Here is a 15,450-nt window from a genome sequence, read left to right as displayed (position 1 = left end):
ATTTAGCTCTTACACCTTGATGCAGCATGGCAGATACAAGAGGAGACAGGCTGGGAAAATCCACGCGAGGGAGGAGGTTGAGAGAGGGATGGAGAATGAAAGAGGCAGAAGCAGCTGCTTTCACAAAGCCAGCTGTGTTGGAGATTTCTCTTTACAGCTGCTTATTGAAATGTGTATGAAACTAGCAACGCCAAACACTTGGGCAATGTATTATGTTAAAGGAATCAAAATTTAATTGTGAAGATTATGAGTCCCACTGATTTCAGCTATTGATTATGTTGCTTCAACATGCAGGAATAAAATTAAAAGCTGAGATAGACAATGAGCTACCATGTAAGCTCTTAAGCCTGTCTACCAAATACTCTGGTTACTGGGTCGTTTTTATTCCTCAAAGAAATGTGAATACAACCATAGTTCCAGTATAATAGAAATAACATTCTTATTTCTTTTAGCCTATGTTTATGCCCTATCTTTCAGCCTTCCGAGTCACTGTTGTTACCATAGTGACATTTATAGAGGGATCATATGTTTTCCATAAGTTTAAGGGCTATACGTGGGCCTTAACCAGCTCAAGAGAATTCACTGAGATCTAGAGTGCTTGGAGCAACATTGTGAAAAGTGGATTGCCTGAAAACACAGGTTTGACTCACAAGAGAAACTTCGGTGCACACATAGAATGATAGGGTTGGAAAGGGGTCTCCGGAAGCCATTTATTCCACGCCGTCTCCAGGCTGCATGGTGGCTAAACCACAATAGATGTCTGCGATTTTAGTACCAGTGTAACTTACCCAAGACTGCCCCTTCTCCCGAGCCACAGCCAGTTTAACTGTCAAATAAAAATAACGTACGGTCCTCCACCTTGTCATCCTCTCTTTCCTGACCCTCCTCGCTGGGTCCCCAAGGTTGTTTAAAACTGAATGCTGGCGAGTGCCAGAAATAAAAGTCTGAACCTCGGGACAGACATGACCAGAAAGGAAAATCTCTTCTTGGTTTTGCCCAGCAGGGAGAAACCTCTTTTCCTATCACCCCGTCATGACAGGTGTTTGACCTAAAGCTCCATGAAACACTCCCCTACCCCATTTATATACCCTTTGAAATGGGAATCCCAGGGTCACTGGCTGCGCTGGAGAACATGACTGTGGTAACTCAGCTCATGGTCTCATAGGATGATTCCTTCTGAGAACTTGTTTTGAGCTTACCACCTGACCAAACAGCGTCACCACCATCATCTGTAAAATATTAACCTTTACCAGAGAGGGGACGTGGTACCGAGACTGATTGCCCTGTGTTGGGGGCAGTGGGGGCGGGGGGTGTGTTTACTTCTTCGAAGATTGAACTAAGGAGGCTAAATGATTAATTCAAATAATTAGGAGTCTCTTTTTCTCATCATTTGATTTTGGGGATTACGATTTTTGTTCAAAACTAAAGACAGGTTGCCTAGGTTATGAGAAAATAAAAGCTTTAATACAAAAAAAAAGATGCCAAGTTTGGGAGGAGAGGAGACGTCGAGCTTGGGTCTATGTTTCTGAAGAAGAATTATCTGGAGTTTTATAAAAGCAAAGAACACAAACATCACCCTTGTGTTTATGTTAGGAAGTAAGCATTTGAAAATATGCAATATGTATTTTAAACATTGTTCTACTTTTTAATCTTGGGTTGCACCCAAAGAATGCTAATGGTTACCAAATTGTTCTTTGGCAGAGTAAGCTGACCCTTAAGAAAAGAAAAGAAGTGATAGGATGTGATTCTAGCACAAAACAAATGTATGAATCTTCAGCCCTAAGCAGATATTAACTACTCGAGCAGCCCCGATCTAGGAGGTTAGCCAGCAGCTTTTCACTGCATTGCATTATGTCCATTACAGGGCAATGAAGGACAGTTTCCATGAGTCTTAAGAAGTCTTTCTCCTCATTAAGAGAGCAGGACGAGGAGTTTACCCGTAGTATCTGAGCTTGTCACTGAGCTTCTCAGCCTCCCCATCTATACGTTTGCCTCAATCGGTGCTGGTTAGCTCAGCAATAAAGCGTTCAGTCTCCAGAAGGGAGGTTTCTCCCTACATCCTGTAAGTAGGAGGATGGATATTTTGTTTTGTGTGCACAAGTGGGTTGAGTGAAACCAGCATGGTTCGCTCCACTGTCACTAGCGATAATCAGCTTTCCAAGTCGACACCGAGTGTGTCCCCAGTGGCCCATAGCATAGTGAGGGACACGGATGTTTGCGACAACACATTCTGAGAAGCAGCAGTTGTAACAGCGCTGTGACCCGGCTTATTCATCCCAGTTTCTTTGTGCAGAGACATTTTGTTTTCCCAGCTCTTTGGCCATGTGCTAACGATTAGACAATGATGCCATCAATGAGGAGGAAAAGCAGTGTCATGGATGGTGGGTGGTTTGTTTTCTTAGTTCCTTGTTGAAAACATATGGAAATGTTTATATATAAATAGACAACAATAGACTGCTGCCGTCATGTTAGCAACAGCTAATAAAATCCTACATGAATAGAAATCTAGCACGTCTCTACCTACGACAGAATTCTGATTTACTGAAATCTGCACATCCTGTCTAATTCGGGTTGAAAAAGATATTTTATTATTTTAGGCTTTTTATTCCTAGTTGGTAGGAAATGGTGGAGCAAGGGTTTTGTTTTTGTTTTTGTTTTCAGTCTTCTCTTTGCCTAATCAAATTACTTTGTTAGCAGGGACAATAAATTCTGTCCAAACAGATTTTGTATTGTGATCATGCAAGAATATTTTAAACTCTGTACATTTGTTTGACTACAGTCTTTGTATTTTTTAATTAAAAGCAAGGACCTGTGGCCTGACAATTGGAAGTAAGCATGAGCAGACAGAGTATTGGAGGGGCTGAGCCCACAGGCTTGGGGAGGCAGACCTCTAGGCTTGAATTCTGACCACTCCACTCACTAGCTAGGTTTTCTGACCACTCCACTCACTAGCTAGGTAAGCCTGGGGAAGTTAGTTAACCTGACCAGACCCCAGTTGCTTCATCTGTGAAATGGGAAATATAATAGCACTTATAGAATGATTATAAGCATTACCTGGGCTAAGCTATAAGGCATGTCACACAGTGTCTGGCACGTTGGAAGCTCTGCAAAAATGATACCGGTTATCATTATATGCAGCTATCAGAATGGTTTATATGGAGTCCTTTCTTGAAAACCTGAGAAGTATGGATCTTTAATGGTAAGACCAGTACTGGGGGGCCATCATTATCCCCATTTCATGGCAGAAGAAACTGAGAGGTCACACAGACTGCGCAGAGTCACAGAGCTCATGACTGGTCAGTCTGAGGATTAAACTCAGACTGAATAGTCCCAGGGCCCATACTTGTTATCCCTGTGCTAAACCTATTGCCACATAGCATCTGACACCTTTGAAAGTGCCCTTATTTAAATTATTCTCAACATTCCTATCAGCATCCTGGCATCGCATGGTACCAGTCACAGATGGTGGGATACCCAGGCCCTTGTTCATTGCAGGTGTAGAGGGCCAAGAAGCCCTTCGTGCATATTTTTTAAGGAGCTTGGACAAGTTCAACTCACACCACCACTTTCACTATGGTCCACAAAGATCTTTTCTTTAAAGACCCTCAAAGTTCCATGTGCCCAGGCTCATTTTTCATGCTTGAGTGCATGCTCAGTCGCTTCAGTTGTGTCTGACTCTTTGTGACCCCGTGGACTGTAGCCCACCAGGCTCCTCTGTGCATGGGATTCTCCAAGTAAGAATACTGGAGTGGGTTACTGTGCTCCTCCAGGAGATCTTCTCAACCCCAGGATTGAACCAGCACCTCTTACATCTCCTGCACTGGCAGGTGTGTTCTTTACCACTGTCTAAGCCTGGAAAAAAAGCATTTGTTCCAGCCTACAGATGGAGATGCTAAAGGTCAAGGCATCATGACTTGGGGACAGAGAGAGAGGCCAGACACTTCTCTCGGCAGTCCAGCGGGTCGGTTGTTGAGCCAGGAGTAGAGCTGAGTGGGTCCAGGGCTGGGCGCACCTCACCAGTCTGATGCCCAAATCACTACCTGGCTCTACTTTCAACTAAAACATATATAGTCAGGAGCAAATTGGGTAATTTTCTTATTGGAAGGATGGGAGTCTGTGAGAAGCATGGGAACCCTCACAGACATTACCTAACTCTGTCTTTATTTGAAGATATATTGTGCTATTTCTTTTCTCATTTTTATAGGGGAGGAAAAGAATTTGGGGTGGGAGCAGTGGGCACTTAAGAGGACAGGGTTAACCCTGCCGAATTCATGCCAACTTGTTGACCAGCACCAGTGGGCTAGCTGAGTGAACCCTGAATGTAATACATTAATGCAAGTATTTTTGCTTGTTATTAACTCTTAATGATGCTACCTTCTTGCAGTAGCCACAGCTGAAAACAGAGAAAAGTGTTTTGTTTTGTTTTGTTTTTAAATCATAATTGCCTTGGGTCTTTCTCTGAAAATCACCATGAAGACAGAAATTCCTTAGATGTGAAAGTGGAAATACCAACAGACTTCTGCTTTGTCAGCCTTCTCATCATCAATGACAACAGAATAGATATCCAAGGACCACAAAGTTCAGTCCTATGAACACTAGAAATGTCCTTCTTTAGAACCCACCACCGTTCTTGCTGTTGTAACAACAGTGCCCGTCCACGGCAATAGGAAATCATTATAAAAAGTATCTGTTTTACAAAAGAAGAAAATAGTTATGCAACCCTGAAATTGTTATGCAAGTGAAAAATCATTCTAATTCAGAACAGGTGTAACTCCATGCTAGCTATAGCAGTGTGGAGCTTTGGAAAGCACAGTATTTCAGACCCAGCTCTCTCATTTGCCAACTGTGTGACTTTGAGCAAGTCATCTAACCTCTCTGATCCTCAGTCTCTTTTCTATAAACCACTATCAATGGTAAAACTGCCCTGTCTACTTTATGAGTTATGGAAAAAGATCAAAGGAGATTGCAAACATGAAAGCCCTCTGAAAGCAGTGTAAAAATGTCATTATTGATTTTTACTAGGTGACTAATGACGATGCCAGCTTGAGAATAACTCGACCAAGGTAGTATTTGGTCAGTCTTGAAGAAAAGAATGGTTCCTGAGAAATAGATGGCCAGGCCACTTTAAACTTGAAACAACCTTAAACTTGAAAGTCTTTGGGCTGGGTGGCAATTGAGCTGTGCAATCTGGTGAGGGCCTCTTCTAGGCTCTTGCTGTGACGATATTGGCTACATGAAATCACTGTGCTTTCTCACCAGACTTTATTTGGGAAAAGTTTACACACTAGCTGCCTGGCAGAGCTGCTGGGGTTTAGAGTTCTACAGTTGTACCCCAGAGAGAGCATCATTTCACTGGCATTCTATTACCTCCCTCCCTGGGGACTCAACAGATGGCACAACAACAGAATCAGAAACCCAAGACAAACCTGTCGGTTTGATGTTTTTAAGCCTTTGCAGAATCCACAATTAAAATAAGACAGAATGTCCATCAAGAGGAAAGAGGTGCAGCGAAATAGGCCCACAGAGCATACCTTTTTTTGGCCTGAACATGGCTAATGCTATCTGGAAATCCCCACTGTAGAAAAGGAATTGTATCTGGTACAAATTAAGCTGTTAAGAAAATTAATTGAAAGAATATTATTGATAATAGCAATAATTGAGTGATTTTAAAATGGAGCTTTATATTTATTTTCATTGAATTTAAAGAAAATCTTTCCAAGTCAACTCAAATTTGGCAGATCCCAGGATGAGTAAGCTTGCATCTCAGAACTGTTAGTAATATGCAGACCAGACCCCAAGTCCAGCAAAGCCTCATGTGTTTTGGCAACAACTAGTGAGGAGATAAAGTCTCTGATTGTTGTTTTTTCAGTAACTCCCAAAGAGAAAGCAGAGATGCAGCAGATATGAACCAAACACTTACCTCTTTTGTTTAGGCAAATAGTTCCAACTACAGCCTCGTGATGGAGTCTGACCTGGGAACCTTCTTGCCCTCTGGGCTGAAGTTCACTGGCTCTGACAAGGCCAGGATCATCATGGAGGAGGTCATGAGCCTGCTGCAGCCCATCAACATCACCCAGGTCCTGAAGGCTGGAGACGGGACGGACATTAACTTCTGGATCCAAGATGGAGTGCCTGGTAAGAGCAGAAGATAAAGTTAGGGTTCTTTACATACTGCCAGCAATTTAAAACAAAGTTTCTGTTCTAACACGCCACAACAGATACTGGTAGGTCAATTAATACATGGAAACCCTTAGCTTTTGTCTACAAGATATAATCTGATGATTTCAAATATTGGGGTAATAATACTCCTTTATATTTGTTTATCCATCTGTCTTCTCTTTCTAAAGTACAAGTTCCTCTCTCCAAGAAATTCTGATTTAATGACTCTGGGATTGGGCCTAGAAATTGGTTTCATGTTTTAAAAAACAGGTATATGGTGATTGTAACACAAATGATCTCCTGACCAAAATTTATGAAATAGAGTAGAAGATAGTTCAGTTCAGTTCAGTCACTCAGTCGTGTCTGACTCTTTGCGACCCCATGGACTGCAGCATGCCAGGCCTCCCTATCCACCAACAACTCCCAGAGTTTACTCAAACTCATGTCCATCGAGTCAGTGATGCCATCCAGCCATCTCATCCTCTGTCGTCCCCTTCTCCTCCTGCCCTCAATCTTTCCCAGCATCAGGGTCTTTTCAAATGAGTCAGCTCTTCACATCAGGTGGCCAAAGTATTGGAGTTTCAGCTTCAACAGCAGTCCTTCCAATGAACACCCAGGACTGATCGATCTCCTTTAGGATGGACTGGTTGGATCTCCTTGCAGTCCAAGGGACTCTCCAGAGTCTTCTCCAACACCACAGTTCAAAAGTATCAATTCTTCGGGGCTCAGCTTTCTTTACAGTCTAACTCTCACATCCATATATGACTAATGAAAAAACCATGGCCTTGACTAGATGGACTTTTGTTGGCAAAGTATTATCTCTGCTTTTTAATATGCTGTCTAGGTTGGTCATAACTTTCCTCCCAAGGAGTAAGCGTCTTTTAATTTCATGGCTACAGTCACCATCTGCAGTGATTTTGGAGCCCAGAAAATAAAGTCAGCCACTGTTTCCACTGTTTCCACATCTATTTGCTGTGAAGTGATGGGACCGGATGCCATGATCTTAGTTTTCTGAATGTAGAGCTTTAAGCCAACTTTTTCACTCTCCTCTTTCACTTTCATCAAGAGGCTCTCTAGTTCTTCTTCACTTTCTGCCATAAGGGTGGTGTCATCTTCATATCTGAGGTTATCGATATTTACTACTACTGATATCCTTCTAGTTCCAGTCCTGTGCTGCCGAAACTTCTCTGACCCAAATAATCCCCCACCCAAAACCAAAGTATCTGGAATTTTACCATTGGAGATTTATTCTTTGAGGTTGGGAACATTTTGTTAATCATTTTTTCCTAATGCAAAGACTGCTTTAAGCGGTTGGACATAAACTAGTTTATCCTGATCAGTGATTCATCAGGCTGATATTTTTAAGACAAGTCCTGGGCAGGTATGAAATTATGTAGTAGGACTAGGCATGGGATAGTTACAGGACAAGAAAGAAGACAAATGAATTTCCCTCATAAATTTGCTGACACTGGCCATGGGAGGGGGTTGTTGATGATATTAGACCTCTGATCACAGAGGTTGTTCCCTCAACACCATTATATCCATAACCAAAAAAAACTGTTAAAAAATCTATTTGTGTATTATTCTGTACTTGTATTATGCAAACAGGAAGTCTAGCTTTTGAATAGTTTTAAAAATTAATTTCCAGAACCATTTTTATAGCTACAAAATATTTCACAATTTTTTTAAAGTCACTCTAGATCCACCCCACTCTAGCCTTTTTTTTTTTTTCAGCCTGCAAAATAGACTTTATCAATACCATCAGTTCAATTCAGTTCAATCACTCAGTCATATCCGACTCTTTGCAACCCCATGAATCGCAGCACGCCAGGCCTCCCTGTCCATCACCAACTCCCAGAGTTCACCCAAACTCATGTGCATCGAGTCAGTAATGCCATCCAGCCATCTCATCCTCTGTCATCCCCTTCTCCTCCTGCCCCCAATCCCTGTCAGCATCAAGGTCTTTTCCAATGAGTCAACTCTTTGCATGAGGTGGCCAAAATATTGGAGTTTCAGCCTCAGCATCAGTCCTTCCAATGAACACCCAGGACTGGTCTCCTTTAGGATGGACTGGTTGGATCTCCTTGCAGTCCAAGGGACTCTCAAGAGTCTTCTCCAGCACCACAGTTCAAAACCATCAATTCTTCGGCGCTCAGCTTTCTTCACAGTCCAACTCTCACAATCACACATGACCACTGGAAAAGCCATACTGTATGGATTTAAGGGTTTTTTTTTTAAGTTCATTCTTTAGATATTATAGATTAAAGCATATTTTAGATGTTAAGGTTGGTAATTCTCTTTTATAACTAAAAAGAGAAGAAGTTTTTCTTTATTGTAAGACAAGGACCTAAATTCTCTCCAGTGGTTTGTGTATATTTTAACCATATTTTGAAATAACTTACAACAACATTTCCATTTTCAGTGCTGTGGTTCATCTGTACAGAACCAAGACTCTCTACATATATGTGCTTTTAATCATGATCAAGGTCCAGGGGAAGGGCATTTGCCCTTTGAATTGTATAAAATGTTTTTGCTTGAATTTTAGATTTTTCTTGACCCGTGAATTTTCCAGAAAGAATCTTCTTAAAATTTCAGAAAAGCTCCATAAGTTTGCTGGGTGGTAAGAAGTGAGAAAAAACCCTGACGGGTTGTGGGTGAATTAGTGTGAAGACTGGGGGTGGTGAAAGGGGAGGAGAGGAGCTGAAACCAAAGACAGAAGGAGAACAAAGACGTGTGTGCTCCCTCGTGCCGGGTAGTTTCTGCCTTTGTTGCACTGGATGATGGAGAATCAGCTCTAGCATTATTCCTTCCTTGTTGATATTCCATAAGAATGGTTCTATTTGGAATGAACAAGGTGATTTGATTGTCTTCACAAAGGTAAGGAGGGCTTCCCTCTTGCCACAGAGTAGTGGGGCATTTGAACCCCATTGTGATTACTTAAGAACTCATGTGAGTTATAATTTACTCAACATTTAAAAAACTAAGATCATGGCATCCAGTCCCATCACTTCACAACAACTAGAAAGGGGAAAAGTAGAAGAAGTGACAGATTTTATTATCTTGGGCTCCACAGTCACTGCTGATGGTGACTGCAGACATGAAATTCAGACACTTGCTCCTTGGAAGGAAAGCTATGACTAACCTGAAAAAGAAAGTGAAAGTGTTAATTGCTCAGTTGTGTTCAACTCTTTGCGACCCAATGCACTGTAGCCTGCCAGGCTCCTCTGTCCATGGGATTCTCCAGGCAAGAATACTGGAGTGGGTAGCCATTCCCTTCTCCAGGGGATCTTCCCGAACCAGGGATCGAACTCGGGTTTCCTGCATTACAGGCAGATTCTTTACCATCTGAGCCACCAGGGAAGCCTCAAGACAGCATATTAAAAAGCAGAGACATCACTTTGCCCACAAAGGTCCATATTGTCAAAGCTATGGTTTTTCCAGTAGTCATGTATAGATATGAGAGTTGGACCATAAAGAAGGCTGAGCGCCAAAGAATTGATGCTTTCCAACAGCGGTGCTAGAGAAGATTCTTGGGTCCCTTGGACTGCAAGGAGATCAAACCAGTCAGTCCTAAAGGACATCAACCCTGAATATTCATTGGAAGGACAGATGCTGAAGCTGTAACTCCAATATTTTGGCCACCTGATGCAAAGAGCTGACTCATTTGAAAAGACCCTGATGCACGGAAAGATTGAAGCCAAAAGAAGAAGGAAACAGAGGATGAAGATGGCTAGATAGCATCAATCTATCTAAATGGTTATATAGATTCACAACTCAGTGGACATGAATTTGAGCAAACCTAAGGATATAGTGAAAGATAGAGTGCCTGATGAACTATGGAATGAGGTTTGTGACATTGTACAGGAGACAGGGATCAAGACCATCACCATGGAAAAGAAATGCAAAAAAGCAAAATCGCTGTCTGAGGAGGCCTTACAAATAGCTGTGAAAAGAAGAGAAGCAAAAAGCAAAGGAGAAAAGGAAAGATATAAACATCTGAATGCAGAGTACCAAAGAATGGTAAGAAGAGATAAGAAAGCCTTCTTCAGCGATCAATGCAAAGAAATAGAGGAAAACAACAGAATGGGAAAGACTAGAGATCTCTTCAAGAAAATCAGAGATACCAAAGGAACATTTCATGCAAAGATGGGCTCGATAAAGGACAGAAATGGTATGGACCTAACAGAAGCAGAAGATATTAAGAAGAGACGGCAAGAATACACAGAAGAACGGTACAAAAAAGATCTTCACGACCCAGATAATCACGATGGTGTGATCACTGACCTAGAGCCAGACATCCTGGAATGTGAAGTCAAGTGGGCCTTAGAAAGCATCACTACGAACAAAGCTAGTGGAGGTGATGGAACTCCAGTTGAGCTATTTCAAATCCTGAAAAATGATGCTGTGAAAGTGCTGCACTCAATATGCCAGCAAATTTGGAAAACTCAGCAGTGGCCACAGGACTGGAAAAGGTCAGTTTTCATTCCAATCCCAAAGAAAGGCAATGCCAAAGAATGCTCAAACTACCGCACAATTGCACTCATCTCACACACTAGAAAAGTAACGCTCAAAATTCTCCAAGCCAGGCTTCAGCAATACGTGAACCGTGAACTTTTTGATGTTCAAGCTGGCTTTAGAAAAGGCAGAGGAACCAGAGATCAAATTGCCAACATCTGCTGGATCATGGAAAAAGCAAGAGAGTTCCAGAAAAACATCTATTTCTGCTTCATTGACTATGCCAAAGCCTTTGACTGTGTGGATCACAATAAATTGTGGAAAATTCTGAAAGAGATGGGAATACCAGACCATCTGATCTGCCTCTTGAGAAATTTGTATGCAGGTCAGGAAGCAACAGTTAGAACTGGACATGGAACAACAGACTGGTTCCAAATAGGAAAAGGAGTACATCAAGGCTGTATATTGTGACCCTGTTTATTTAACTTATATGCAGAGTACATCATGAGAAATGCTGGACTGGAAGAAACACAAACTGGAATCAAGACTGCTGGGAGAAATATCAATAACCTCAAATATGCAGATGACACCACCCTTATGGCAGAAAGTGAAGAGGAACTCAAAAGCCTCTTGATGAAAGTGAAAGTGGAGAGTGAAAAAGTTGGCTTAAAGCTCAACATTCAGAAAACGAAGATCATGGCATCCAGTCCCATCACTTCATGGGAAATAGATGGGGAAACAGTGGAAACAGTGCCAGACTTTATTTCTCTGGGCTCCAAAATCACTGAAGATGGTGACTGCAGCCATGAAATTAAAAGACACTTACTCCTGGGAAGGAAAGTTATGACCAACCTAGACAGCATGTTCAAAAGCAGAGACATTCCTTTGCCAACAAAGGTTCGTCTAGTCAAGGCTCTGGTTTTTCCAGTGGTCATGTATGGATGTGAGAGTTGGAGTGTGAAGAAGGCTGAGCGCCGAAGAATTGATGCTTTTGAACTGTGGTGTTGGAGAAGACTCTTGAGAGTCCCTTGGACTGCAAGGAGATCCAACCAGTCCATTCTGAAGGAGATCAGCCCTGGGATTTCTTTGGAAGGAATGATGCTAAAGCTGAAACTCCAGTACTTTGGCCACCTCATGCGAAGAGTTGACTCATTGGAAAAGACTCTGATGCTGGGAGGGATTGGGGGTAGGAGGAGAAGGGGACGACATAGGATGAGATGGCTGGATGGCATTACTGACTCGATGGACGTTAGTCTGAGTGAACTCCGGGAGTTGGTGATGGACAGAGAGGCCTGGCATGCTGGGATTCATGGGGTTGCAAAGAGTCAGACACGACTGAGCGACTGATCTGATCTGATCTGATCTGAAGGATATAGTGAAGAACAGAGGCCTGGTATGCTGCAGTTCATGGGGTCGCAAAGAGTGGGATAGAACTTAATGACTGAATGACTTAGTGACTGAGCAAAAGCAATATAATTTACTCAACTCCTGCTAGCTGTCAGACACCCGGTTAGGCTTTTTGCAGACACTGTCTTTTTGCTCTAGATGACCATCCTAAGAGTTAGGTACAGTTGTTCCTGTTCTGAAGATGAAGAAGCAGACTCAGAGGGACTGAATGACTTGCCCAAGTCTATCTGGCTCTTAAGTGCGGAAGTCACCCTGAGAACAGGCCTCTTTGGTTTCAAGGCTGGTGGCCCCTTTCCCACAATATGCAACAACATGGGGCGTCTGGAATGCTAAGATGGTCTTCGAGATCTATGACAGTGTCTGAAATGTTTATCTTGCTCGGCTCTTGCTTATGCAAAGGATTTCAGTTCATTCCTGCTCCAGAATAATTTACCCCTGGGGAAAGGAGTTTGTTATTGTAAATAACTACTTATTTCTTCTCACATTCTTTGTTCCACTCCTCTCTCTATCAGGAAGCTTTCTGTAAACTTGGTAGCTCATTTAGACTGCAACTTATGTTTCCTGGAATTCTTTTTCATTCCGTTTAGAGTATTGTAAGATGGAACCAAATTATTGCTGTTTTCCCCTATTATTATTGAGCTATCTTCTAGTATTTCAAGTTTGAGCTCTTCCTGAAAGAAATAATGAAACTGTTTATAACTCTGGTTACCCATTGAAAATTTTAGGAACTTTAGAAAAAAGATAAAGAACCATAGTTAATCTGAAAAAGAAAATTAAAATATACTAGTTGTGTACTCAGAATTCTTGAAGACATGGCAAGTTACAGTGAGTTAAACCTAAAAATAGGACTCAAAATACTAATTTAGTTAAGTTTTAAATAACTGTTCAGCTCACTTCTGAAAAATTAATGAGAAATATTTCCAAACTCCATTCATCCTTTCTTCTTTCTCTTTTTCTTCCTTTTCTTCCACTGAGCTAATAAATATTTATTGAGCCATTTCAAGTTGTTGACCTATCACATTTCTGTAGTGTGATGTCTGAGCCCCATTTTCTTAATGGTTTTTGTATATTCTGTATCAAAATACTAATTAAGAGCACAGATAGGATTAAAATTCAACATGATTTTCATTAATTATATAAGTCAAATGGATAAATTTATGAAACGATCATCTTTGGAGAGGAGATAGGATATCCTTCATCCATCTAGGTGATGTCCATGGTGAACAGGATAACTATCAACATAAATATAAGGCTTTGGGTGGGAGGAAAGTTTTTTAAAAAATCTTAGATGTATGTCGCACATAAGCTCTCTGTTCTAGACATCTTCATACTCCAGCCACCACCCACTTCCACCCTTTTCCATACTTCTTCCTATTTTCTCTCCAAATCCTAAATGCGCTTTAAGGCTCACTCTATATTCATCCGTGTCTGGGAATCCTTCTTTAACACAGCCTGGTGCTCTATTGCTTTTCTGAATTTCTAAAACACTTCTGTAACCCCGAGTATGGCACTCGGGTCACACACTAACATTGTCCTTGGGTTGCTAGGAATTTCCCTCCATCCTGCCTCCTATACTCAATGATCAGTTCTTTGAGGTCAAGGGTTTCTATTTCTTTGCATCCTCTTTAGCTCTTAGTTTAACTTTGGGAAACATTTAAATTCTTGTAAATATCACAAGAGAAAAAAAAACATAGAAGTAATTGTTTTCTCAACAAGCTTTGGGTCCTTCAGCTTAAAAGTGTGGCTAAATTAAAAGATGCTTAAAAAAAAGACATACAGATGGAAGGAACAACAGATGGAAGGATGACATAAATTAAGGAGGTTAGAGTAATTAGGATTATTTACCTTAAAGGAGTAAAGACTGAGAGAAGATGTTGGTTAGTATTTTCTAGTACATTAGTGATTCTTATACCTACAATGGTAAACAGTTGTTCCCTGACTCTCTCTGAAAGATAATATAAGAGCATCGAAAGTGTCCAAGATGCATTTAGGTTAGTCTCTATTGATTCCAGATAGCAGAGAGGCTTTCAATCTTAAATTTTTGCCCGATTTTCCAATTATGAGATCTGAGTAGAGTGACAGGAATCTATTTCATTCTGAACATGTCAGTAATAAGATATAATTCATGGTGCTCAGATGTCCATAAATGTGTCCTGCTTGAACACTTTTCTTTAGAAACTCTCCTATAAAATATACATTAATGAATAAGTTAAATACTCTGTTAAGGTGACTGAGGGTGTGAGCCCATCATGACTGCACATCTTCCAATAAGAGTTTCTTCCTCTGCTTCAGAATCTGAGAAGCAGTCTTTTGCTGATGATCTGGGCAAGTAGTAGGCAGTGTGCTGGGAAGGAGCAGAGAGTGTGTTCTGGGTTCACAACTTTGAACTGCCTGTGCCATCTTGGACAAATGAGGTAAGTTTTCTTAGCCTCGCACAGTTATTATTAAGCATTCTTTTTATATAACTTTTTAAATTATTTATTTATTATTATTTTTGGCTGCACTGGGTCTTCATTGCTGCGTGCAGGCTTTCACTAGTTGCAGCAAGCGGGGGCTCCTCTCTATGGCGATGTACTGGCTTCTCAGTGCAGTGGCTTCTCTTGTTACAGAGCGCAGACTCCAGGGCGCACAGGCTTCAGCAGTTGCAGCCCATCGGCAAAGTCGTCGTGGTGCACGGGTTTAGTTGCTCTGCAGCATGTGGGATCTTCCCCGGCCAGGGGTTGAGCTGGTGTCCCCTGCGCTGTAAGGCAGAGTCTTAACCACGGGACCACCAGAGAAACCCAAACTATTCTTATCCTGCTGTATGGCACTTGGGAATCAATAGTAAAGCTCCACAGTTTAGTGAGTGAGACTTGATACTTGATATATGTAAAATGGGTATGGTCACCACCAAGCCCCCACATATGTTCCTCTTCCTTCTCTGTCCTCTCTCTCATTGACTAGGACCACCTTCCAGAAACCACACAATCACCCAGGACACAGAACCAAATGCTCTCAAGTCCTGTTTACTCCAAATTCCTCTTATTTTTAAAGCCCATTCCCTCCTCTCCACCCCACAAACCTTATCCCAGCAGTACTCACTGATTTTCCTGTAGCAGCCAGCTGCTAGCCTCTCAGCCTGCATTCTTTGTTCCCTTCCATCTAATTGGCTCACTTCTTCCAAAGTGAACTTTCTAGATTAAAAATCAGACTATTTCCCTTCCATCTAATTGGCTCACTTATTCCAAACTGAGCTTTCTAGATTAAAAATCAGACTATCAGTTGGGTTGCCCTTGGCTGCAAAATAACACAGAAGCTTCAACTTAGAACAGTAGTAAGGGGATTTTTTTAAATTTAGTTTAAAAAAGGGCTCTGGAGTAGGTGGTTACAGAATGCTTAATTTAGTCATCAGTCATACCAAAGACCTTGGTTTTTCACATCTTTCCACTG

The 15,450-nt window shown here is 41.5% G+C and overlaps 1 protein-coding gene across 1 annotated transcript in view; it reads left to right on the top strand.

Annotated features, from left to right (window-relative positions):
- CPQ (carboxypeptidase Q) overlaps window positions 1–15,450 on the top strand; it is a 572,322-nt gene that overhangs the window by 476,852 nt on the left and 80,020 nt on the right. The window contains exon 7 of the mRNA XM_055546605.1: window positions 5,934–6,135. Coding sequence (XP_055402580.1) covers window positions 5,934–6,135 — 202 coding nt within the window. The remainder of the gene's footprint in view (window positions 1–5,933; window positions 6,136–15,450) is intronic.

Source organism: Bubalus kerabau, chromosome 14 (genome assembly GCF_029407905.1).
Source record: "Bubalus kerabau isolate K-KA32 ecotype Philippines breed swamp buffalo chromosome 14, PCC_UOA_SB_1v2, whole genome shotgun sequence".
NCBI lineage: Eukaryota > Metazoa > Chordata > Mammalia > Artiodactyla > Bovidae > Bubalus > Bubalus kerabau.
The sequence above is the reverse complement of the archived record's forward strand: the minus strand, read 5'-3'. Positions and strand labels throughout refer to the sequence as shown.